This window comes from Triticum urartu, chromosome 1A (assembly GCF_056163025.1).
Source record: "Triticum urartu cultivar PI428250 chromosome 1A, HENAU_Tu73, whole genome shotgun sequence".
Classification (NCBI taxonomy): domain Eukaryota; kingdom Viridiplantae; phylum Streptophyta; class Magnoliopsida; order Poales; family Poaceae; genus Triticum; species Triticum urartu.
In genome coordinates this window covers 310,610,822-310,634,813 of record NC_141873.1, presented here as the reverse complement: position 1 = coordinate 310,634,813, position 23,992 = coordinate 310,610,822, and the positions used below count along the sequence as shown (strand labels likewise).

Below are 23,992 nucleotides of genomic sequence, written 5' to 3'. Positions count from 1 at the left end.
AAGTACAACTACAAAGAAAATACAAGTATTGGCTGATTTCAAATCAAACCATTTAAATAAAACAAAATGGAAATTACAAGTAAAGAGTTCAAATAAATCTTGAACATTTTTTAATGTGTGCCGGTGAAAAATATATATTCAAGTGTAGCAAATAGATAAAATTGACAAAAAAAGATAAAAAAAGATTGGCTAGCTTATCATCTAGATAAAAATTAACCAAGTCAATTCACATCGTTTGATTTTACGTGAAGATTCGTGCATACTTTTTTATTTGATCAATTGAATGATATAGGAGCCTTGTATTTTTTAATGATATAGTGTTAGCCGAGACTTTCTCAGTTCACATCTAGCAAATAAAAAAAGACGGTAGATTAGCAAAAAAAAAATGATTTGACGGATCAGAAGAAGATCCGTAATAATATTGTCTTATTTTAGGCTCAATAATAGACTAGTTTCTACTTTTTACATCAATAATGTGGCCACTTAGATAAAGCATATAGGATTATTTCTGCCATCATTTTAGTTGGGGCCATATTTGAACTCCGGAATAGCGCGAGTCGACGAAGGTAGGACCCAACCCTAGCCGCCACCCTGTGATCCGATCCCTCTCGCCGCCGCCAGGGTTAGCCGCACGGGCAAAACCCATGTGGCCTCGCGGTGGTGGGTAGGATGTTGTTCATAGCCTGACGTGGAGGAGCTGGTGGGCTGCTACGGTATGGCGATGGTGATTCGTGGTCAGGCTACGACTGCCGGCAGGTGATGCTCGTCGGCGTCGTTGGTGATCCGCATTAGCATTCTTCAATGGTGGCACGGTCTGGCTAGGTCACCAGAGAAGAGGGAGTCGATGCATTGTCCTGAATGGCGACGAGGTCGACAGGCCCGAACTTGTTGTGCAATGATACATGTGTTTTTTCCAAGGTTTTATTTAGGAGTCTTTGAGTTTGGTTTTGGGACATCGAGGCCGCCGCCTTCTAGGAATAATGTTCTTCTTGCTCTTTCATGATTCTGTTGGTATGTTTATCCACGACGGAGGACGTGTGGAGCCGTGCTCCGGCAGGTCCGTGATCCGATCGACTCAGGGGTCCAGTGGATCCTTCTTGATTCAGCTAACATTCGTGGTCTTCCAAGTTTTTGCATATCCTTAGGCCCTCCACTATGTAGGCCAAAACCGATGCCAAATTCACTTTTTGAACATTTGGCACCGGTGCCCTACATAACCCAGCCGATGCCAAATAAAAATTCCAGGGCATCGATTCCTCTACTTGCTCCGACGCCATATTTCGTTGAGGCAATAAACTAGGTAGCCACTGTACATGCGAGGCACCACCGGCGAGACACTGCTTTGAGCTGATATATTACTAGTTTATACGTAGGTGGGCCAGAGGTGGGTGGGTGCCAAATCCTTTACGTTGTGGTGCCGGTGCTAAACTTTTTATATTTGGCATCGAAGTGTATGTGGCAAACTTTTTAAATTTCTGGCACCGAAAACATAGTGGAGGACCTTATCGGTGTTTCCGATTTGCGTTGCAATTCGCGGCCGTTGGTATCTCCTAATATGCATCGATGACTTTTTATCCATTGCTTCTACAAGCTATTGTTTTTTTAAAAAAAAAGCCCCGCCTAGGCGGAGGCCAGAGGCAGCATGGAGTTATGCTCATGCCTCCGCCGATGGATACATAAGGAAGAAGATTTCAGCACCCCAAAATGAAATGTAATTTTATCTTTCTGGGTGGGCGTGTTTGTAAATTCATGTGACACTTAATATACGGTCTTGGGCCTTTTGAAAAAAGAAAACGAATTGTAGATAAAGCGAACCGGGCCATAGAATATAGAGAGAAACTTGGCAAACACCGCCGAAACAAACCACCGCCGGCAGCCGCCGGCCACCGTTTCGCCCGAGTCTAGTCACCTCCCGTCCGCGCGCGCATGCGCATCCAGTCAGCGCGCGCCCGCCCGCTTCCGCCCTCGCGATTTTATCCACTCTCACCACTCACCAACGGAGCTTCGCTCAGCGCAGCGCCATCCCCCCGCCCCGCCTCCGGATTCTCTCGCCCCAGGCCGAACAACCCCACGTTCGCCACGTGCGCTCGCGCCACCGCCTCGCCGCCCCAGCCAATGATCTAGAGCCTCGCGGATCTGACGCGGCGCCCCCGCCCCGCCTCCGCGGTCCGGTCACCGTCTCGGCTTGCCCAGGCCCGCGCTTCCCCGCCTGTTCGTGCCGCCCTCGCCGGCGTAGGGGGGCGCGTGCGGCGAGCTCGTCCATGGGGACGCTCGTCTGGCTGAGGCCGACCGCGGCCCCGGCCGTCCCCGCCGGTCCCTCCGCCGCGCACGGTACGCGACACGGCTCGACGCCTACCTTCGGAGAAAGCCCCGCGCGATGCTGCTGCTGATCCTATCTTATCTGGTGTTTGGTTTCTGTTTCGCTCCTCTGCAGTGGTGGCTGCCGGTGGTGTAAATGCCCGGCCTCGGCGGGTGTCCGTGGCGTCCCGCTGCACGAACCCGCGGGTGCTCCAGGCGGGGAGGTGCCGGTGGCTGGTTGTCAGGTCGGGTGTCACGGCCGCTGCAGCCGCCGCAGATGACCCCGAGGATTCGTCGGAGCTATCAGGTTTCAGGCCTCCTCCCCTCTCTAGAGCCAAATGCTTTGAAGTTCTTATGGCAGTGCCCGAGTAGCTGAGCTGTGCTAGCTAGAAAATTACATTGACATGTGCCTGCGTATGTGAACCTGCAATGTTGCCGTTGCTAGTGCTATGTGAGTGTTAGGTGAATTTGGATAAACCAATAATGCAGAAACTCAAACTATTGTCCCAACCCTTCATTTCAGTATGGACCAGAGGATAGGATTTGATACTTTCCGTCCTTCTGTTTTATAACCAATATATGATGGATTGTAGGCTTATAATTGTTACTTCTACTCATGTGAAAGGTGTCATTAGAGTTTTTAGATAGATTAATTTCAGAGGGAGAACAACAGTTGTTAAGGTATTTATAAACCCTGTAGCAGCTAATGCCAGTGGCATGTTTGATGAAATTTAAGTAGTAGGCCCTACTGACTAGTACGTATTAGGAAAATCATCTGCACATATTTTGCAAACAATGTGTGTGTGAAATCATTCAAATTATATACTAGCTGGATTCTTTTTGAGCTCACTTTTTTTTGAGAAAACTTGCTTATATTTATTTACTTAACCAGATCTGCAAGTGGCTTCGAGGATCAGAGGGGTCTTCTTCTACGCGGTGACTGCTGTTGCGGCGATCTTTTTGTTTATAGCTATGGTTGTGGTTCATCCACTTGTGCTCTTGTTTGACCGCCACCGTAGGAGAGCTCAGCACTATATTGCAAAGATTTGGGCTACTCTGACAGTTTCCATGTTCTACAAGCTTGAAGTTGAGGGAATGGAGAATCTACCTCCCAATAGTAGCCCTGCTGTCTATGTTGCTAACCATCAGAGCTTCTTGGATATCTATACCCTTCTAACTCTAGGAAGGTGCTTCAAATTTATAAGCAAGACCAGTATCTTTATGCTTCCAGTTATTGGTTGGGCAATGTATCTCTTGGGTGTCATTCCTTTACGGCGTATGGACAGCAGGAGCCAGCTGGTATGGCCTTAGCCTTGTCCCTTCCTTTTTCAGTAGGCTCTGAATTTCGATAATCTTGTGATTGAATATAAGCTGTGGATTACCTGCAATTTGTGCCACTGAAGAATTTCTTATTTGGTAATTCCTTTGCATATCCTTTTTGTTAGTGCAGCTCCCGCATCTTATGTGAAGCGTACATGCATACGCCCAAACCTGATAACCTATTTTGTTTTGTTTAGTTTTCAACATTAATGTCGTTTTTTGTTAAATGTCTTCCTATTATAGAGTTTACCTACTTTGCACTCCATCTTGAACATATCATATATCCTCTAAATTCAGGACTGTCTTAAACGGTGTGTGGATTTGGTGAAAAGGGGGGCGTCTGTATTTTTCTTTCCAGAGGGAACTCGAAGTAAAGATGGAAAGCTAGGTATATTCAAGGTTAGGTTCCGTCGAATGTGATTTTACTCTTGTGTGGACTACGCCATTAGCTTTCAGTTCCGTGAAGTACTGACATTTCATAATTATCCCCAGCGAGGAGCATTTAGTGTCGCAGCGAAGACTGGCGTTCCTGTCATACCTATTACCCTTCTCGGGACAGGGAAATTGATGCCTCCTGGAATGGAAAGCAACCTTAATTCAGGTTCAGTACAAGTCATTATTCACCGTCCAATTGAAGGGAATGATGCAGAGAAATTATGTACCGACGCAAGGAATGTGATAGCAGACACTCTTCTTCTACATGGTTATGGAGTGCACTAATGGAAGTGGGTGATTTTTCCTATTCAATGGATCATGGAACCTAGTTTGCCGAAACGTGTCGACTGAAGGCAAAGATAGTTTACAGGTACACGTTACTGACTAGTTCGATATTTTGAGAATCCATAGGAAATGCTATTTGCTTCTTAAGAAGAACAGCTTTTTTGAAATGAAAGAGTTTCCACGGGCGTCGTATATCATTTGTTAAAATAAGGTTCATGACTTCATGTAGCATAATCGTATGACTGCGCGAAACGTATCTTCAGTTTAAACTTCAAGAAAAGGGACACCTTCAGTTTGAATATGTGCCCCACATTTAGAGGTTTGAGATTGTTATCTCCACCACATGGAGGTGTGAGACGAGTGTCCTAATAAGAGACTGAATATAACATAGATGTATTTGGTGGAGGAAATACTTGTAAGTACGTATTTTGTAAAAGGAAGGATTCCAAAAGATCTACCCTTGTTTGTGCAGCTGGTAGAGGTGCTGAGTGCAGGCATTCTTTTTGCTGCAGAATGAAGACAGGGGCTGGAGGAAGAATAAGAATGACTTGCGCTTGTTAGTTGCTGTGTGTGACTTGCAAAACAGGCTTTGATGTAGTTTATCTTTCACAAATTGTAGTTTGCATTTTTTGCCTTGTTCTATAGTATTTTAACATGAAAAGATGTGATGTGGCGAAGAAATCATCTGGACCTAGATGATTTTGCCATATTCTACAATCTGAGAAGATAAGATTTTTTTTGTGTGGGTGAGAAGATAATAAAGTTGGCACGTGATTTCCTTTTGGGACTTGGTAAAGATGGCTTTTCTTCTCCCTTTTTTCCTTTTGGCCTTTTTAAGTGTATATCAGCAGGCAAATCGAATGTAGCCGAGTTCGGCTTCTTGCCGAGATGTTCCTTTCTAGATTGATTTGATCTTGACTCGGAAGCTTCCGGTACGATGCTTGGGTCTTGTCTCCTCGTGTCAGAAATGATCTTATATTATGAGACGGAGAGAGTATTATCCAGACGGGAACCAGAAGGAGTAGGGAACTTTGGCGACGGAATGGGCTTTACCTTCGCTGCTGCTGTCTGTTGTTTTTTCTTTTGTTCTTTTTCACTTAGTTTTCTTTGACTGATTTTGTGGTTTCCTGATCAATTTTTTCTATTTTCTCTTCTACCGTCATTTATTTATTCTTCAAGAAATGTTTAAAATTTATTCGTTTTTTTTCAAAAAATGCTTGATTTTTCAAAAAAGACCACAATTCTAAAAATCTTTGGAATTTCAAAAATTGTTCATGATTATAAAAAAATCATGAATTTTTTTCAATTCATGAACATTTTTGAATTTCATTGTTTTTTAAATTCATGAACATTTTTCATATTTTTTTGAATTCGTTTTTTTATATTTTATGAACCTTTTTGAATTGACGGACATTTTTTTGAATCCGCACACATTATTTTAATTTTAAAAACAATAATGTGAATCTTTTATAGACCTCACATCTTTCAAATTAAAATTGAACTGGCTGAGAAAACCGAATGAGAAAAAAAGAAACAGACGTGCGGTCTCTCGATGGGCCAGGCCCATCTTGCTCGGTCTATAAAAGCAGTGCCCCTCGTGTTTGCTCGTTGTTTCTTAGAGCATCTCCAGCCGTTGCGCCCCCAGGGGACGTTTTCATCCGGCTGGGGCTGCGCCGGAAAATATTTCCAGCCGTGTCTCCACCCCAAGCACTTCTGCACCTCGATGAGTAGGACGCGTGGCGCGCAGCGAGGAAGCGGCCGGGCGCCACCGCTCCTCGAGCTCGCCCTACGGCGGCTCCGGCACGCCCGGGTCGGCGCACGGCGCGCGGTGAGCAGAGGGCGGCGGTGAGGAGGCAGAGGCCGGCGCGCGGCGAGGAGCCGGCCGCGACCAGCGGCGGTGAGGAGGCAGATGCCGGTTGCCGGAGACGTGGACCAGTGCTCCGGTATGAACCGCTTCGTCGCCATCTTCGCTGTGCCGTTGCTCTCCTTCTACTTCACCTTCGCTTCCTGGCCACGGACACGCTGTAGAAGCTCCTCGTCCTGGCGCTGCTCGCCGTGTGCTCCCGTCGAGCATCAGCGAGGCCGAGCTCCCACGGATCCGGACAGTTGTGCCCAGGCCGCGCCTGGCCGGAGAGGCGGCGAGCTTGGGTGGCGCGCTGGAGCCCAGGCGCCCGCTCGCCGGCCGCGCTCGCTCGTTCGGAGCCGGCGCAGGCCGCGACGGCGGATGAGCGAGGAAGGGCTGGTGGAGAGGTGGAGGAGAAGGGGCGGTGGGAATGCGGGAGAGAGGAGATTTTTCTACGCACTACACGTGGTGGGTTGTGACGTCCCCGATTCAATCGTACACTAATCATACACGCAAACGTGTACGATCAAGATCAGGGACTCACGGGAAGATATCACAACACAACTCTACAAATAAAATAAGTCATACAAGCATCATATTACAAGCCAGGGGCCTCGAGGGCTCGAATACAAGAGCTCGATCATAGACGAGTCAGCGGAAACAACAATATCTGAGTACAGACATAAGTTAAACAAGTTTGCCTTAAGAAGGCTAGCACAAACTGGGATACAGATCGAAAGAGGCGCAGGCCTCCTCCCTGGGATCCTCCTAAACTACTCCCGGTCGTCGCCAGCGGGCTGCACGTAGTAGTAGGCACCTCCCGAGTAGTAGTAGTCGTCATCGACGGTGGCGTCTGGCTCCTGGGCTCCAACGTCTGTTCGCAGCAATCGGGTATAAAAAGGGGGAAAAGAGGGAGCAAAGCAACCGTGAGTACTCATCCAAAGTACTCGCAAGCAAGGAGCTACACTACATATGTATGCATTGGTATCAAAAGGAATAAGGGTATCATATGTGGACTGAACTACAGAATGCCGGAATAAGAGGGGGATAGCTAGTCCTATCATAGACTACACTTCTGGTAACCTCCATCTTGCAGCAGGAGAAGAGAGTAGATGGTAAGTTCACCAAGTAGCATCGTGTAGCATAATCCTAACTGATGACCCTCCCCTCGTCGCCCCGTGAGAGAGCGATCACCGGTTGTATCTGGCACTTGGAAGGGTGTGTTTTATTAAGTATCCGGTTCTAGTTGTCATAAGGTCAAGGTACAACTCCAAGTCGTCCTGTTACCGAAGATCACGACTATTCGAATAGATTAACTTCCCTGCAGGGGTGCACCACATAACCCAACACGCTCGATCCCATTTGGCCGGACACACTTTCCTGGGTCATGCCCGGCCTCGGAAGATCAACACGTCGCAGCCCTACCTAGGCACAACAGAGAGGTCAGCACGCCGGTCTAAATCCTATGGCGCGGGGGTCTGGGCCCATCGCCCATTGCACACCTGCACGTTGTGTACGCGGCCGGTGAGCAGACCTAGCCTCCCGTATACAAGAGTAGGCGTTCCAGTCCAACCCGGCGCGCGCCGCTCAGTCGCTGACGTCACGAAGGCTTCGGCTGATACCATGACGTCGAGTGCCCATAACTGTCCCCGCGTAGATGGTTAGTGCGTATAGGCCAGTGGCCAGACTCAGATCAAATACCAAGATCTCGTTAAACGTGTTATTTTGAAATAACCACGGACGCCGACCAGGGCCAGGCCCACCTCTCTCCTAGGTGGTCTCAACCTGCCCTGTCGCTCCGCCATAGTGTAACCGTCGGGGGCCTCCGGGAACTCAGGCCCACCTCTACCGGGATGGAGCCACCCGCCCCTTCAGCCCCCAACATCGGAATCACTCGCGGGTACTCCTACGAGCCCACCCGACTTTAGTCACCACATGTATAGCATGTATATATATATATATATATATGTAAGTATAAACCCGTGATCACCTCCCGAGTGATCACGGCCCGATAGTATAGCACGGCAGACGGACAAGAATGTAGGGCCACTGATGATAAACTAGCATCCTATACTAAGCATTTAGGATTGCAGGTAAGGTATCAACAGTTGTAGCAACAATGATAGGCTATGCATCAGAATAGGATTAACGGAAAGCAGTAACATGCTACACTACTCTAATGCAAGTAGTAGAGAGAGGAGTAGGCGATATCTGGTGATCAAAGGGGGGGCTTGCCTGGTTGCTCTGGCAAGAGAGAGGGGTCGTCAACTCCGTAGTCGTACTGGGTAGTAGCGGCGTCGGTCTCGGTGTCTAGCGAGAGAAGAGGGGGAAGAAATAATAAATATAATGCAAAAAAATGCATGGCGATGCATGACATGGCAAGTAGCGGTGCTAGGGGTGCCCTAACGCGGTATGAAGTGATACCGGTGAAGGGGGGAAACATCCGGGAAAATATCCCTGGTGTTTTGTGTTTTCGGACAGATGAATCAGAGAGGGAAAGTTGTGTGTTCGCTATGCTAGGGATGCGTGGCGGGCGAACGGGTTGCGTAACCGGATTCGTCTCATCGTTCTGAGCAACTTTCATGTACAAAGTTTTTCCATCCGAGCTACAGTTTATTTTATTTTAATTTTACAAGATTTAAATTGTTTTTAGGATTTATTTAATTATTTAAATCAACACTATTCAGAATAGTGTTTGTTAACGTCATCATGACGTCAGCATTAACCTGGTCAACCCGACAGGTGGGTCCCGCATGTCATACACTGCTCAATTTAATTAGGGTTTAGCTAATTAATTACTGTTTAATTAAATTAACTTATTAGTTAGATTAATTAAACTTGATTAATTAACTTAATTAATTAATTATTAGTTTAATTAATTTTATTAATTAATTTTTATTTTATTTTATTTATTATTTTTAATAGACGTTTTGGGCGCGGGCCCCGTTTGTGATAGGCCCATAGGGGCCTATCGGGTTCGGGCATGCGGGCGCCAGCCCGAACGGGCGTGTGCCCGGTGGGGCGAGGCCACCGGGGTGTAGCGGCAGGCGCAGGCTGCAGGATGCAGCGGGGCGGTCGGCAGAGGCCGCGGGTCGCGCGCGACGGGGCGACGTTGTTCGCGCACGGACGGAGCCGGGCGCTGGCTCGCGCGCGCTGGGCAGCAGTGAGCACCACGGGCGCAGCGGGGGGGGGTGCGGCTGCACGGGCCGACGAGGCCGTGGCATCGCTGCGAGGCGGGGCAGCACGTGGACGCGGGCGAGTGACGAGTAGCCAGAGGGGGAGCGGTTGCAGCTGCGGGTGAATGGGTGCGGCGGTGCGGCCGACGGAGCAGGCAACGGTGACTTGAAGGGCAGCAGCAGTGGAGCAAGGGCGCGGCCGTCGTGGGCGACGCGGGGAGGCGGCGCATGGCGAGGACCACTTGGTCGCGAGGAGCACGGCGCAGAGGGCGCGCTGGGCGCGGTGAGCGCGTGCTCACCGCGGGCGCGCGCGTGGGTGGTTTAGCGTGCGGTGACCGCGAGCGAGGCGTTAGGCAGAGGAAGGGAGAGGCCCCGGGCCTCACCAGCATTGATGGGGAGACGGGGCGCCGAGGCTTGTTGGCGGTCGGCGGGGAAGAGGACGAGGACGTGAGGTCCGACGAGGAGGAGGTCAAGGTTGCGTCCGACGCGGGGCGGGGCTTGGCGACACCGGCGAAGACGGTGGGGCGGCTCCGGCGAGGTGGCGTCGCGGGGGAGGACGGAGGCGCGGTGGGGCGGCGACCGGTGACGGAGCCCAGCGGCGGTGGTCGGCGACAAGCGACGGGGCGTCGCGAGTGGCACAGGGGCGAGGCGCTCGATCCGATCTGGATCGGGAGGGCGGGTGAGAGAGAGATCGGGGGTGGGGGGTTTGTGCGGTCGTGGGCTAGGGTTTCGGTGGGTGTGGGGGTTAAGTGAGTGAAGGGGGCCGGCAGGACTAGTGGGCTAGCCGGCTGGGCTGTTTGGCCCAGATGGCCAGGGGAGTTTTCTTCTTTTCATTGTTTTATTTATGTTTGTCTTTTTCTTTTCTATTTATTTTTACTTTACTGTTTTATTTTAGTTTCCTAAATTGCATTAGTTTTGTAAAACATTCAACTAGCACCTAAAATAGTAACATTAATTATATCACCGCCATAATAACTTTGGCACCTAGCTAAAATAGTTTAGTATTTTATAAAATACAACAGGAGTATAATTAATTGTTTTTGCTATTGTTTTAATCACTTTAGGGTATTTAATTATTTTATAAAGATGTTGTTTCTTCACCAATATTATCCATGATTTATTTGTCACATTAAGAACTTTATAGTTTTGACTTTTGAAAACTTTGTTGTTTGCCTTTAACTCAAATTTGAATTTGAAACGTTTTGAACTAACGCGAGATTAACAATAGTAACCGCGGTGACGTGGCATCATTAACAGAGAATTACTGTAGCTTAAATATCCGGGCGTCACAATTCTCCTCCACTACAAGAAATCTCGTCCCGAGATGTAAGAGGTAGAGTAAGGGGAAAGATGTGGTTACGAAATTCTATCGAGTCTTCTCGGTCTTGGTTGCTTTTCTCAAAGAGGTCGATCCATAGAGTTGATTTCTTCATTCCTATGATTTAGTCGTCATGATGAAGCCGGCATCCTTTCTACAGGATCTCCATCGTACTTACGAAAGAATAAAGGGTGGTTATTCCGAAAGAACGGACCTCTACAAGGTTGACTACCTGGTCGATAACATCGAGGAAGGTGGCGGAAAGTAACTCTCGAATTAAAACTTAAGAAAATATCGAGAGAAAAGTAAGGAGGTATCATGGGAAGTTTCGAGCGGGCAGGCAATCGTTCGATGCCTGAAACAGGGCGTGAAAGGGGTTCAAAGCAATGGGGATAACTATTGTGCCTGATACCAGTATAGATCACTAGGAAGGTGGCTCGCGAATTACATACGAGGCCACGCGCGAGGTACAACCTTGGGGACAGGGGTGTACAGGAGAGTCAGGTTTCGTTCCTGTGGAACTGTGGGTTGTGGGCCCACCATGTGGTTTAAAGTAGAAAGGGGGCTGCCATCTTACACGGTCACGATAGCAAGGCATGTTAGAGGGTAGCCTGTCAGTTAGGTCGGCAACAACATCGATACCAAGGGCGAGGGACGAAGAGAACCATTTTCCTGCTCGTTGAACGAGGCGAACCAATAGGCAAAGTTCTCGTCCATCGGCAGTTATCGGAATGTCATCAACAATAGTAACAGGTTCTTACTGGCAGAGTGGTACAACGAAGTGCTTACCTAAGCAGGGAATTATCACTGCTTAGTTAAGTCAGATTACTGGAAAGGTTAAACAAGTAATGGAAAGGGAAATATGTTTAAACACATATTTCAGGGTATATCCTTCTCAAGGACAAGCAGATCATGATATCCAGGACATGATAGAAGTAGAAAACCATTTAGGTAAGGGGAAATAAATTTCATGACATTACCCATACAACAGTGCATGGATAATTGAGCAGGAAACATTTAGCATTGGGCTTCAAATGTTCTTGTTGAAAATCGGAGTATCACAGACATGCTTCGAGATAGCATTGACATGGTCACTAGGTAAAGATCAGACTTTGGATACAAGGATCCATCCGGAACAATTTACAGAATAAGTCTTACAATTCCCTCATGGAAGAATGGCTAACCTTGCCAAAACGGAAACTATAATAATAGGTCCTCCGGCCAGGTGTGCTAGGCAAGTCATCACCTTATTGGGTCAAAGAGCAAGGCTATAACTCACGGGAATATGTTCCAACCACCATATCTGACCGAGATTCAGATCTGGCTAATTGGGGTCAGGATACCTCAGACTCAAGATGCCTGAGAAGAAAAGGTGCAACACAATTTGACGAGGTGAAATTGTAAGATCCTCAGGAAATGAACTATGGAAGCGAGTTCTGAAACAAGAGTTCATCATTAAACCAAGGAGAGGGTGAGGAGGTGACTGATGAACTCAGCACCAATTCATTGAGATTTCCAAAAAGATGGATTTCCACAAATATATGAACAAGGAGATAACATTTGCCAGATCAAATGATATAACGATGTATGCTCGAGGAAACCATACATAATTAAACATTGGTTGAAAAGTGCACCCGAAATATGGGTTGGGTTGCACGGCCAGAGTCAGAATGGCGATTGAGCAACCAAGACTCCAAATTGGAATTATTGTCCATTAACTCTGAAGCAATAGGGTTGCTGGAGATAATAAATTCGCACAACATAGTTCACTCAACACGGGGACCAAGAAAAAGAATGGTGATGGTGAGAAGCATCATTGTATCAAGAATTCTTAAGAGGTGGTGAGATTCTCACGACATTCTTGACATAAAAGATGGTAATACTCCAAGGTAAAGAAGAACAAATCATGGGTAGCAAGGAACTCAAGGTATAACACAAAACACGAACAAGTTTGTGTTGGAGGGAAGGAAATAAAGTTGTCGATGATAACACAAATCATCAAGGGCAAGGATGGTCTTTCTCATCATGAATTCAATTGATATTCTGGAAGAGCTCAGAATGCTGATGATGATCACGACACATTTTTCGAGAGATTTCCTGAAGATGTAATCGATTGGCGATGACATCAAGTCAAAGGAATGATGAAGCGAAAGGTTATTGGAACCACAAGTATGACACAAACTCGAAATCAAGCTTGCTAATCAAGGCGAAATGATATGATGAGGAAGATTGACGTAAGCTTAGCTCATCGTCGAAAGTTGTACTCCGGGAATAAGGACCAGGTAACACAGTTAAAATCAGCACAATAATGATATAGCCAATCAGGCTAGGAATGACTTGAAGGATTATTAAACTCGTAAGCAACGAGAATTACTTAGAGTTATTGAATCATAGTGCGGAATCAATTCACTTATCGGTGTTCTCGGGTGACTAATAACTCAGAACCCGGGGAAAATCTGAAAACGGCGAGAAGCAATACTAGATGAAGAATCATAGGAAGCAACACAGTTCTTTGATATTCTCGAGATATCAGGGGGGTAATGCTCAACGACAGATCAAAGTAGAGGTTGGGCTAGGGTATTGCTCTGCAGAAGACAAGTGCTTAAACTTGCACGAGAAATGATATTTAAAGGAGAACATGGTCGGAACCACGATTGCAAAAGGCCAGATCCCAGAGATAAGATGAACAAATACCAAGGGAATAATTAATTAAGAAAAGCTTTAATGATAAGATCTACATCGTGTCCATGGGCATGAACACAAAGTTCAAGGTCGACTCCCACTTCTCCAATGCATAACCTTTCATTCACTGCTCTACTAAAAATGATTTGAGTGCGAAGATCTACCTGGTAAATTACTAGAGGAGTATGAACCTTGGAAAACTTTCAGGTTCACACAGATTAAGGAAGGCATAGGTTCAACACATCGGGGCTTCTTAGAGCATATACCATGAACTTCAGGAGTAAATAACACAAGCTCAAAAGTAGAGCATGGTTGACAAAGTAGAGGATATAATTTACCAAAGGCATTATGTATCAGGTAAAAATCTCACAAGAATTTTGGTTGTGAAGGACACTGTCGGATAATAACCCTGCAATGGGTATGGCGGTCCACAACGGGGCTGATGTGAGTATCGATACTCAATCAGAGGAAGAATGAATGCCAAGGCATCAGATTATAGAAACAACTGACTAAGGCCTTGTTTGGTTCAGCTTTTATCGATGGATTCCGCTACCGCGCAGCAGAATCTGAACCAAAGGACGAACCCAGTAGAATCCGATTCCAGAAATCCGCTGTCAAAATCTGAACCAAAAGCGAAAGCAGCCCAGGACGTGCTTTCTAAAATCTGATTCCGCTGCGGGCCAAAATCTGAAAAAGCTGTATCAGCTGGTTTGCCAAATGACCTACATCTTTTTCACATCAGATTTTCCACAGCTATTTTTCCACAACAGATTTTTCACAGTTGCTTTTAGAAATCCACAGCCGAACCAAACAGGGCCTAATTCAAAGCTTAATGCAAATAATTTTAGGATTTCCAAACTAAGGGATCATAAGCAATCATTTTGATCGAAAATGAATAAGTTCAATAGACTTAGAAGCACAACCGATCAAGGCATTGATTGGTCAAGAACCAGCTCATATCCAAATGACGTCTGAGACGGAAGGATAATCCTAGGATTCGACTGATGATTGTGAATATTCACAACTTATTGAATCAATGGACACGAAATGATAGTGACAGAGGATGTCAACGGAGATTACTAGAAGTATGGAATTAACCATAATGCAGGAAGGCAAGGAAATCAAGAGCAATGGGCTGCTGAGGATTTTCAGAAAATCGAATGGTATTTCGAGGACTTATGTGAAACACATGAACGACTAGGAATGAGCGGATACTCGGCAAGTGGGAGGAATTATCCGTAGGGGTATTTATGTGGCTAGTAACTGCAAGGCAGTAGGCACAAAGTATTCTCGGAATATCCAAAGAATTTCAGGGTATCTTGTAATAACAAGAACAATTGGAAGTGAAGCTATGGACGACAAGTGTATGTAGTTATCCATAAGGGTTTATCGATGGTCGGGAATAACAAAAGCGGTGCGCACAAAGTCTCGAGAGAATATGGAAGAGTATCTTCGGAATCTTCTGGTGAAGCCGACCATCATCTGGAATGAAGGAGCTCTCCGGGAGAAAGTATGTATGAGAACCTAGAGTTAGAGTTAGCAAAACCATTTAACCCGAATAGAAGAGAGATCAGAATCCCAGAGTATAGATGAGGAGTAAACGATCCTAATACCTCCCAATGGCGACGTGGGTCCATAAGACACACAGCCATGTTAGTAAAAGTTTTGCAATGACTAGACTCGACTTCGGCCAAGGAGTGTGGAAGGGGGATTCCTACAGGCAGTTGGCTCTGATACCAACTTGTGACGCCCCCGATTCAATCGTACACTAATCATACACGCAAACGTGTACGATCAAGATCAGGGACTCACGGGAAGATATCACAACACAACTCTACAAATAAAATAAGTCATACAAGCATCATATTACAAGCCAGGGGCCTCGAGGGCTCGAATACAAGAGCTCGATCATAGACGAGTCAGCGGAAACAACAATATCTGAGTACAGACCTAAGTTAAACAAGTTTGCCTTAAGAAGGCTGGCACAAACTGGGATACAGATCGAAAGAGGCGCAGGCCTCCTGCCTGGGATCCTCCTAAACTACTCATGGTCGTCGCCAGCGGACTGCACGTAGTAGTAGGCACCTCCCGGGTAGTATGTAACACCCTCGATGCGACTATATCTCCCACGTGTCGAGGCACGACTTAGAGGCATAATCGCATTGAAGGCATATGTCGCAAGTGAGGTAATCTTCACACAACCCATGTAATATAATAAGGGAAAGAGATTACATAGTTGGCTTACAATCGCCACTCCACACAATTACAGGAATAAAGCATTACAACAACCAAATACAATCAGGGCCCGACTACGGAGCCAAAATAAAAGAAGAACCCCAAATGCGACAAAGGTCCCCGATCGACCCCAACTGGGCTCCACTACTGAACAACTAGAACGAAACAACACAAAGGACAAGATCTTCATCGAGCTCCTCCTTGAACTTGGTTGCGTCATCTGCACGGACTCATCGGCACCTGCAAGCTGGTTTTGGAAGTATCTGTGAGCCACGGGGACTCAGCAATCTCGCACCCTCGCGATCAAGACTATTTAAGCTTATGGGTAAGGTAAAGGTATGAGGTGGAGCTGCAGCAAGCGACTAGCATATATGGTGGCTGACATACGCAAATGGGAGCGAGAAGAGAAGGCAAAGCACGGTCGATAAAAGTATGATCAAGAAGTGATCCTGGACTACCTACGTCAAGCATAACTCCAACAACTGTGTTCACTTCCCGGACACCGCCGGAAAGAGACCATCACGGTTACACACGCGATTGATTCATTTTAATTAAGGTCAAGTTCAGGTTTTCTACAACCGGACGTTAACAAATTCCCATCTGCCCATAACCGCGGGCACGGCTTTCGAAAGTTCAAATCCCTGTAGGGGTGTCCCAACTTAGCCCATGACAAGCTCTCACGGTCAACGAAGGAATAGACCTCCTCCCGAGACATTCCGATCAGACTCGATATTCCGGTTCTTCAAGACATCCTCGACAATGGTAAAACAAGTCCAGCAAAGCCGCCCGATGCGCCGACATCCTGATGGGAGCTGCACATATCTCGTTCTCAGGGCAACACCGGATAGGTCAAGCTACGAGTAAAACCATCCCTCAAGTTTCCCCGAGGTGGCCCCACAGGCTGCCCATTTCGGACCAACACTTAGACAAGCACTGGCCCGGGGGGTTAAAATAAAGATGACCCTCGAGAGAGCGACTCCCAAGGGAAAAGTAGGTGGTGGTGAGGCAAATGGTAAAACCAAGGTTGGGCATTGCTGGAGGAGCTTTACTTAAGGCGAACTGTCAAGGGGTTCCCGTTATTACCCAACCGCGTGAGGAACGCAAAATCCGGGAACATAACACCGATATGACGGAAACTAGGGCGGCAAGAGTGGAACAAAACACCATGCATAAGGCCGAGCCTTCCACCCTTTACCAAGTATATAGATGCATTAAGTAAATAAGATACATAGTGATATCCCAACAAGTAAATAAATGTCCCGACAAGGAACGGTCTCCAATCTTCACCTGCAACTAGCAACGCTATAAGAGGGGCTGAGCAAAGCGGTAACATAGCCAATAAATGGTTTGCTAGGACAAGGTGGGTTAGAGGGTCAACATGGCAATTTGGGAGGCTGACAAGCAAATGGTAGGCATCGTAGCATTGGCATAGCAAAAGAGCGAGCATCTAACAAAGCAAAGATAGTAGTGATTGCGAGGGTATAATCATCTTGCCTGAGATCCCACAAGGAAGAAGAACGAGTCCGTGAAGAAGACAAACGGAACGTAGACGAACGAATCCTCTCAACACGACGTTATCGGAACCAACCCGAAGAAGCACACCGGAAAGAAGCAAACAATCATGGTAAACAACCATCACATAATCATGGCATGATGCACAATCAAGTATGATGCATGTCCGATTTAAATATGCATGGCATGGCAAAGTGCACAAGCAGTCCTACAAATTAAGTGGAGCTCAATATGCATCGGGATGCATATTGCTCAATATGCATCGGGATGCATATTGACAAAACACCACATCAATTATTTAGTTCTCTCTCGTTTATGTACCCCAACAATATTAAATGTTGACTAACATGGCAAGAGGGTGAAGCAAATGTAAACTACCTATCTAGTCAAGGTTAAATGAGGCCGGAAGCAACGAACAACAATTCCGGAAACTCCTCATATGCATATATTAGGTTTGGTACTGTTCTGCCCTAAACATTATTTTAGAGTTGTTAAGCATGCAAAATGAAGCCACCATGTTAAACTAGGCATTTTTCTACCCCATTTACATATAAAGATTATTAAAATCGGAGCTACGGTTATTTAGTTATGAATTAAATCATTTTAACATGGCATAGGAGCAAAATAATGCAAACATCATTTTAAACATTTTAACATGGCAAGAAAGTTGGATATTATTAATCTACACAAAATTCTGAGCAAGTTTCATATATAAAACATTTTAATCCGATGCACGGTTAGTGAGTTATTAAATGCATGAACTAGGGGGACTAATCTGTAAAACAGCAATCTCCGGAATAATAGACAAATTCGCAGGACCCGAAAAAGAAACATATCGGGCCGAATCTGGGGCAAGCCCATAGCAGGAAGGGAAAAAAACAGAGGCGGGCGCTGGGGGTGTGGCCTCACCCAAGTGGGCTTCGGCCCGTGAAGGAGGAGGAGGCAGGCCGAGGCGGGGCGCTGCGCTGGGCCGGACTCGGGCGCTGGAACTGGGCCTGGGAGGCCAAGGCGGGGAGGAGGCCCACGCGGGCGCTCGTCGTTCTCCTCGGTCCAGAGGGGATCGAGGGAAAGCAGGGGGCAGCGGCGCATCTCCGGCGAGGTGGGGAGGCGCTCCCACGGAGGACTCCGGCGGCTGGCGGGAACGGACTGCGGTGGATCGGATCCGGCGGATCCCGTCCGTGGGCGAGGGATGGAGCTCGAGGCTGCAGGAACCCATGGCGGTGGTTGACCTGTGAGGGAGACAGAGGGCATGAGAGAGAGTGCGAGGAAGGAGGGAAGTAGGCCAGACGGCGAGGGGCTCGCCTGAGAGATCACCGGCGGCGGCACAGCGGGCCCCGGCGACGAACTGCAGCATCGAGGGGCTCCTTCCCTCGAGCGAGACCCTGGATCGAGCGCGGTGGCGGGGATCCGGCCTGCGCGGGCCTCAGATGGGCTCGGCGGGCCCGCGGCGAAGTGGGGCGCTGGGGAGACACGTGGCGGCGCGCTAGAGGAGGAGGGAGGCGGCGCTGCTGAGGTGGCGGCGCGTGATTGGTCCGGGTGATGTGGAGGCTGGACGCGTCCAGCGGGCACGGACATGTCCGGCGGCGGAGTGGGGAGAAGCTAGGGTTTCATCCGCGAATTGATCCGAAATTTCGGGGAGGGGCTATTTATAGGCATAAGTGGAGTTAGGAGAGTCCAAATGAGGTGCGGTTTTCGGCCACGCGATCGTGATCGAACGACCGAGATGATGGAGCAGAGTTAGGTGGGTTTGGGGCCAAAATGGAAGGGTGTTGGGCTGCAACACACACGAGGCCTTTTCGGTCCCTCGGTTAACCGTTGGAGTATCAAACGAAGTCCAAATGGTACGAAACTTGACAGGCGGTCTACCGGTAGTAAACCAAGGCCGCTTGGCAAGACTCGGTCCAATCCGGAAATGTTTAATCCCCACACATGAAAGAAAGGTAGAAATGACCACCGAAGAAGAACGGAACGCCGGATTGCAAAACGGACAACGGGGAAAATGCTCGGATGCGTGAGGCGAACACGTATGCAAATGAAATGCACATGAAGACATGATATGCAATGCATGACACGCAAGCAATGACAAGGCAACACCAGCGAATAACTGAACGACACCTGGCATATCGGTCTCGGGGCGTTACATAGTAGTAGTCGTCATCGACGGTGGCGTCTGGCTCCTGGGCTCCAACGTCTGTTCGCAGCAATCGGGTATAGAAAGGGGGAAAATAGGGAGCAAAGCAACCGTGAGTACTCATCCAAAGTACTCGCAAGCAAGGAGCTACACTACATATGTATGCATTGGTATCAAAAGGAATAAGTGTATCATATGTGGACTGAACTGCAGAATGCCGGAATAAGAGGGGGATAGCTAGTCCTCTCGTAGCCTACGCTTCTGGTAACCTCCATCTTGCAGCAGGAGAAGAGAATAGATGGTAAGTTCACCAAGTAGCATCGTGTAGCATAATCCTAACCGATGACCCTCCCCTCGTCGCCCCGTGAGAGAGCGATCATCGGTTGTATCTGGCACTTGGAAGGGTGTGTTTTATTAAGTATCCGGTTCTAGTTGTCATAAGGTCAAGGTACAACTCCAAGTCGTCCTGTTACCGAAGATCACGACTATTCGAATAGATTAACTTCCCTGCAGGGGTGCACCACATAACCCAACACGCTCGATCCCATTTGGCCGGACACACTTTCCTGGGTCATGCCCGGCCTCAGAAGATCAACACGTCGCAGCCCTACCTAGGCACAACAGAGAGGTCAGCACGCCGGTCTAAATCCTATGGCGCGGGGGTCTGGGCCCATCGCCCATTGCACACCTGCACGTTGTGTACGCGGCCGGTGAGCAGACCTAGCCTCCCGTATACAAGAGTAGGCGTTCCAGTCCAACCCGGCGCGCGCCGCTCAGTCGCTGACGTCACGAAGGCTTCGGCTGATACCATGACGTCGAGTGCCCATAACTGTCCCCGCGTAGATGGTTAGTGCGTATAGGCCAGTGGCCAGACTCAGATCAAATACCAAGATCTCGTTAAACGTGTTATTTTGAAATAACCACGGACGCCGACCAGGGCCAGGCCCACCTCTCTCCTAGGTGGTCTCAACCTGCCCTGTCGCTCCGCCATAGTGTAACCGTCGGGGGCCTCCGGGAACTCAGGCCCACCTCTACCGGGATGGAGCCACCCGCCCCTTCAGCCCCCAACATCGGAATCACTCGCAGGATGCAGCGGGGCGGCCGGCAGAGGCCGCGGATCGCGCGCGACGGTGCGACGTTGTTCGCGCACGGGCGGAGCCGGGTGCTCGCTCGCGCGCGCTGGGCGCCAGTGAGCACCACGGGCGCAGCGGGGGGGGGGGGGTTGCGGCTGCGCGGGCCGACGAGGCCGTGGCATCGCTGCGAGGCAGGGCAGCACGCGGGCGAGTGACGAGTAGCCAGAGGGGGAGCGGTTGCAGCTGCGGGTGAATGGGCGCGACGGTGCGGCCGACGGAGCAGGCAACAGTGACTTGAAGGGCAGCAACAGTGGAGCAAGGGCGCGGGCGCGGCCGTCGTGGACGACGCGGGGAGGCGGCGCACAGCGAGGATGACTTGGACGTGAGGAGCACGGCGCAGAGGCGCGCTGGCGCGATGAGGCGTGAGGCAGAGGAAGGGAGAGGCCCCGGGCCTCAGCAGCGTTGATGGGGAGAGGGGGCGCCGAGGCTTGCTGGCGGCCGGCGGGGAAGAGGACGAGGACGCGAGGTCCGACGATAAGGAGGTCGAGGTTGCGTCCGACGCGGGCGGGGCTTGGCGACGTCGGCGAAGACGGTGGGGCGGCTCCGGCGAGGTGGCGTCACAGGGGAGGACGGAGGCGCAGTGGGGCGGCGACCGGTGACGGAGCCCAACGGCGGTGGTCGACGACAAGCGACGGGGCGTCGCGAGGGGCACAGGGGCGAGGCGCTCGATCCGATCTGGATCGGGAGGGCGGGTGAGAGAGATCGGGGGTGGGGGTGGGGGGTTGTGCGGTCGTGGGCTAGGGTTTCGGTGGGTGTGAGGGTTAAGGGAGTGAGGAGGCCGACAGGACTAGTGGGCTAGCCGGCTGGGTTGTTTGGCCCAGATGGCCAAGGGAGTTTTCTTCTTTTCATTGTTTTATTTATGTTTGTCTTTTATTTATTTATTTATTTTTACTCTACTGTTTTATTTTAGTTTTCTAAATTGCATTAGTTTTGTAAAACATTCAACTACACCTAAAATAGTAACATTAATTATATCACCGCCGTAATAACTTTGGCACCTAGCTAAAATAGTTTAGTATTTTATAAAATACAACAGGAGTATAATTAATTGTTTTTGCTATTGTTTTAATCACTTTAGGGTATTTAATTATTTTATAAAGATGTTATTTCTTCACCAATATTATCCATGATTTATTTATCATATTAAGAACATTATAGTTTTGACTTTTGAAAACTTTATTGTTTGCCTTTAACTTAAATTTGAATTTGAAACATGTTGAACTAACACGGGATTAACAATAGTAATCGCGGTGACGTGGCATAATTAATAGATAATTACTGTAACTTAAATATCCGGGCGTCACATGGGCCTAGCTAGAAAAAGAAAGGAGAGAGAGATTAGAAGCTGGCAGTGGGCCTTTTCCAGCCAAAAAGTAATGCCGGCGCTCTCATCTGCTCCCCGATTCCCCGAGTTTCACTTGCGTGCGCCAGCCGTAGTTTTTGTTAAATCCGACGAAAAAGAAGACTGTGGAGGTGCGACTGAAATGCTTTTTTAACACTGGTGTTAAAAAAAGTTTCTTGGGGCCGTCCGGGGGCGCGGCTGGAGATGCCCGGGAGGTTGTTACCGCCGAACGCCGCCGCAATGGGCTTTCCCTTCGCCGCCGCCGCTGCCCGACCTGCCATGGCATCCACCCTCCCTGGTTGGTCGATGCTTGACTGCTTCGTGTTCTGGAGCGAGAACTTCGCCTTCCCCAAGGACGCCGCCTCAACCCTGGCCTCCGGCACCAACTCCATGGACCAAAAGTTCCGGATCTGCTTCAAACTCGTCGACCCGCCGGAGGTGTCCCGCCTTTATCTGCAAATGGAGGAAGGCCTGTGGCAGTCCCATAGCTTCGAAATCGTCGCGGCCCACCGCGCCGCGGTGCTCCTCCAGATGAGCTACCCCATCCAGGTGCCAGGCTACGACACCATCATCCCGATGGTTGACCACTTCCTCTACCGCGCCGCCAGCTGGCTCCTCGCCGTCTCTGGAGCGGCTCCCCGCTCTTGACGGGACCATCGCCGAGATCCAGGACAGAATCAAGGCCAGGGCCAGTGACGACGCCACCACGAATCAGCTTTTGCGCAGGCTGCATTGCCTGGACCTAGGCGTCCTGTGCCGCGGAGGGGGCGAGGTCGCCGTCGCAGAGCTCGAGATCACCGGGTCCATGGCGCCGCCCAAGCTCCACGTCCTGTGCCCGTCCACCTCTAGCGGTTGGGAGGTCAAGCATCCGCCCATCATTCCCTGCGACGATGCCAGGGAATTTGATCTGGAGGAGTTCTTGCGGTGCTTTGATGCTCACGCCGTCGTCCCCTTCAGGAGCTACCTGTGCTGGGTGGATTACTCCCTTGGCATCCTGTTCTGCGATGTGTTCGACGAGAGCCCCAAGCTCCTATACCTGGAACTCCCAGCTCAATTGCCCCGATTGCATCGCGAAGTCATGGGCCGAGCATGGGCGGATGCGTACCACGTCGTCGGCGTCACAGAGGGCGAGGTCATGAAATTTGTCAAACTTGTCCATGACAAGGACAGGTTCTCTGAAACCATCGGACCTGCCACTGATGCTTTCACCATCACCTCCTGGGCACTTAGAATAACAGAAAGCGACGGCATGATGAAGTGGGAGCAGGATGCATTTCTTAGATCCAGCGAGATCGGGTTTGATGGATTCACGCATCTTCCTCGTGTTGAGTCCTCTGGATCGGTTAGGGTTAAGGATTCACGGTGGTCTCACGGTGGTCTTTACCTTTTCCTTGAATCGATGAGCCCGAGCCGGTGGCCATGGTGGTGCTGTGTCGCACGGGGGTGATGCCAGAGATGGCGAGGTGGTGGCGGAGCTTCTCGTCAGCACTGCACTAACCTAAAATCGGTAGGGGATTAGGTGTGGTGTACGGCGGTGCGACGAACCTCGTGATGCGAGCCGCGACCCCAACCTCTTTATATAGTGCAGGTGACAGGGACCCGTCAACCATAGTGGGTTGAGCGCCCCCAATCAGAGCGCAGATCTAAGGGCCCGGTGAGCCGTTGGGCCCACACGGTGGAGATCATCCTAACATTCTCCTCTTTGATCTCAACTTTTACTTTTGACCTTATACTTTTACTTTACTCGTTTCATAACAGATCAATACATCGAACATGTTTCATTGTCACAGCTCAATTGCCGATAGAATCAGACAGCCACAATGTACCTCTCTGTTTTGAAACAAATTCTTTAACCTTGGGCCCTTTATTGTCCGGAAATCTTAGACTATATCATAAAACCCATGTCGACTGTGTGTTCTCCGAACACACTGGGCGGCAAGCCTTTAATAAGCAGATCTGTAAACACTTGTATGTTGCTTTTATGCTTCAAGCATTCCTACTTAATTTCGGACTTTCTCCTTTACAACGCATAACTCTGTGTCAGTGTGTTTGGCATCAACACTTGACTCATTGTCATAGGAGCGAAAGACTTAAAATAGTTATTGCTGTTGTCAACCATCATCAACTCCGGGTACAGGTCTCCTTAACCATTTTGCCTGTCCCTCAGCCTCATATCAAGCTATAACATATCTTTTGCATCACATTGATGATAATTGTTTCATTCATTGGAGCTTTTCCACACCAAAACTCCAAGTGCGAAAGTTAGCGACAATTATGAATTT

At 48.9% G+C, this 23,992-nt stretch overlaps 1 protein-coding gene and 1 pseudogene across 4 annotated transcripts; both read left to right on the top strand.

The window, feature by feature from the left end:
* Positions 1-1,817: 1,817 nt before the first annotated feature.
* On the top strand, positions 1,818-5,120 carry ATS2 (Phospholipid/glycerol acyltransferase family protein). Of its 4 annotated transcripts, none has more exons than XR_007283225.2 (6): positions 1,818-2,331; positions 2,435-2,605; positions 3,191-3,597; positions 3,916-4,017; positions 4,111-4,423; positions 4,851-5,120. XR_007283225.2 is itself a non-coding variant. In XM_048672725.2 (5 exons), exons 1-5 carry the CDS (start codon positions 2,262-2,264, stop codon positions 4,336-4,338), a joined length of 978 nt encoding a protein of 325 aa, XP_048528682.1. In that variant the 5' UTR covers positions 1,818-2,261; the 3' UTR covers positions 4,339-4,530. The 4 variants fall into 4 exon arrangements, 1 of the variants encoding a protein (XP_048528682.1); XR_007283226.2 differs by lacking the exon at positions 4,851-5,120 and adding an exon at positions 4,568-4,793; XR_007283224.2 differs by having other exon boundaries at positions 1,819-2,331; positions 4,811-5,120.
* A 16,510-nt stretch (positions 5,121-21,630) lies between these two features.
* Positions 21,631-23,525, top strand: LOC147991007 (uncharacterized; annotated as a pseudogene).
* Positions 23,526-23,992: the final 467 nt, after the last annotated feature.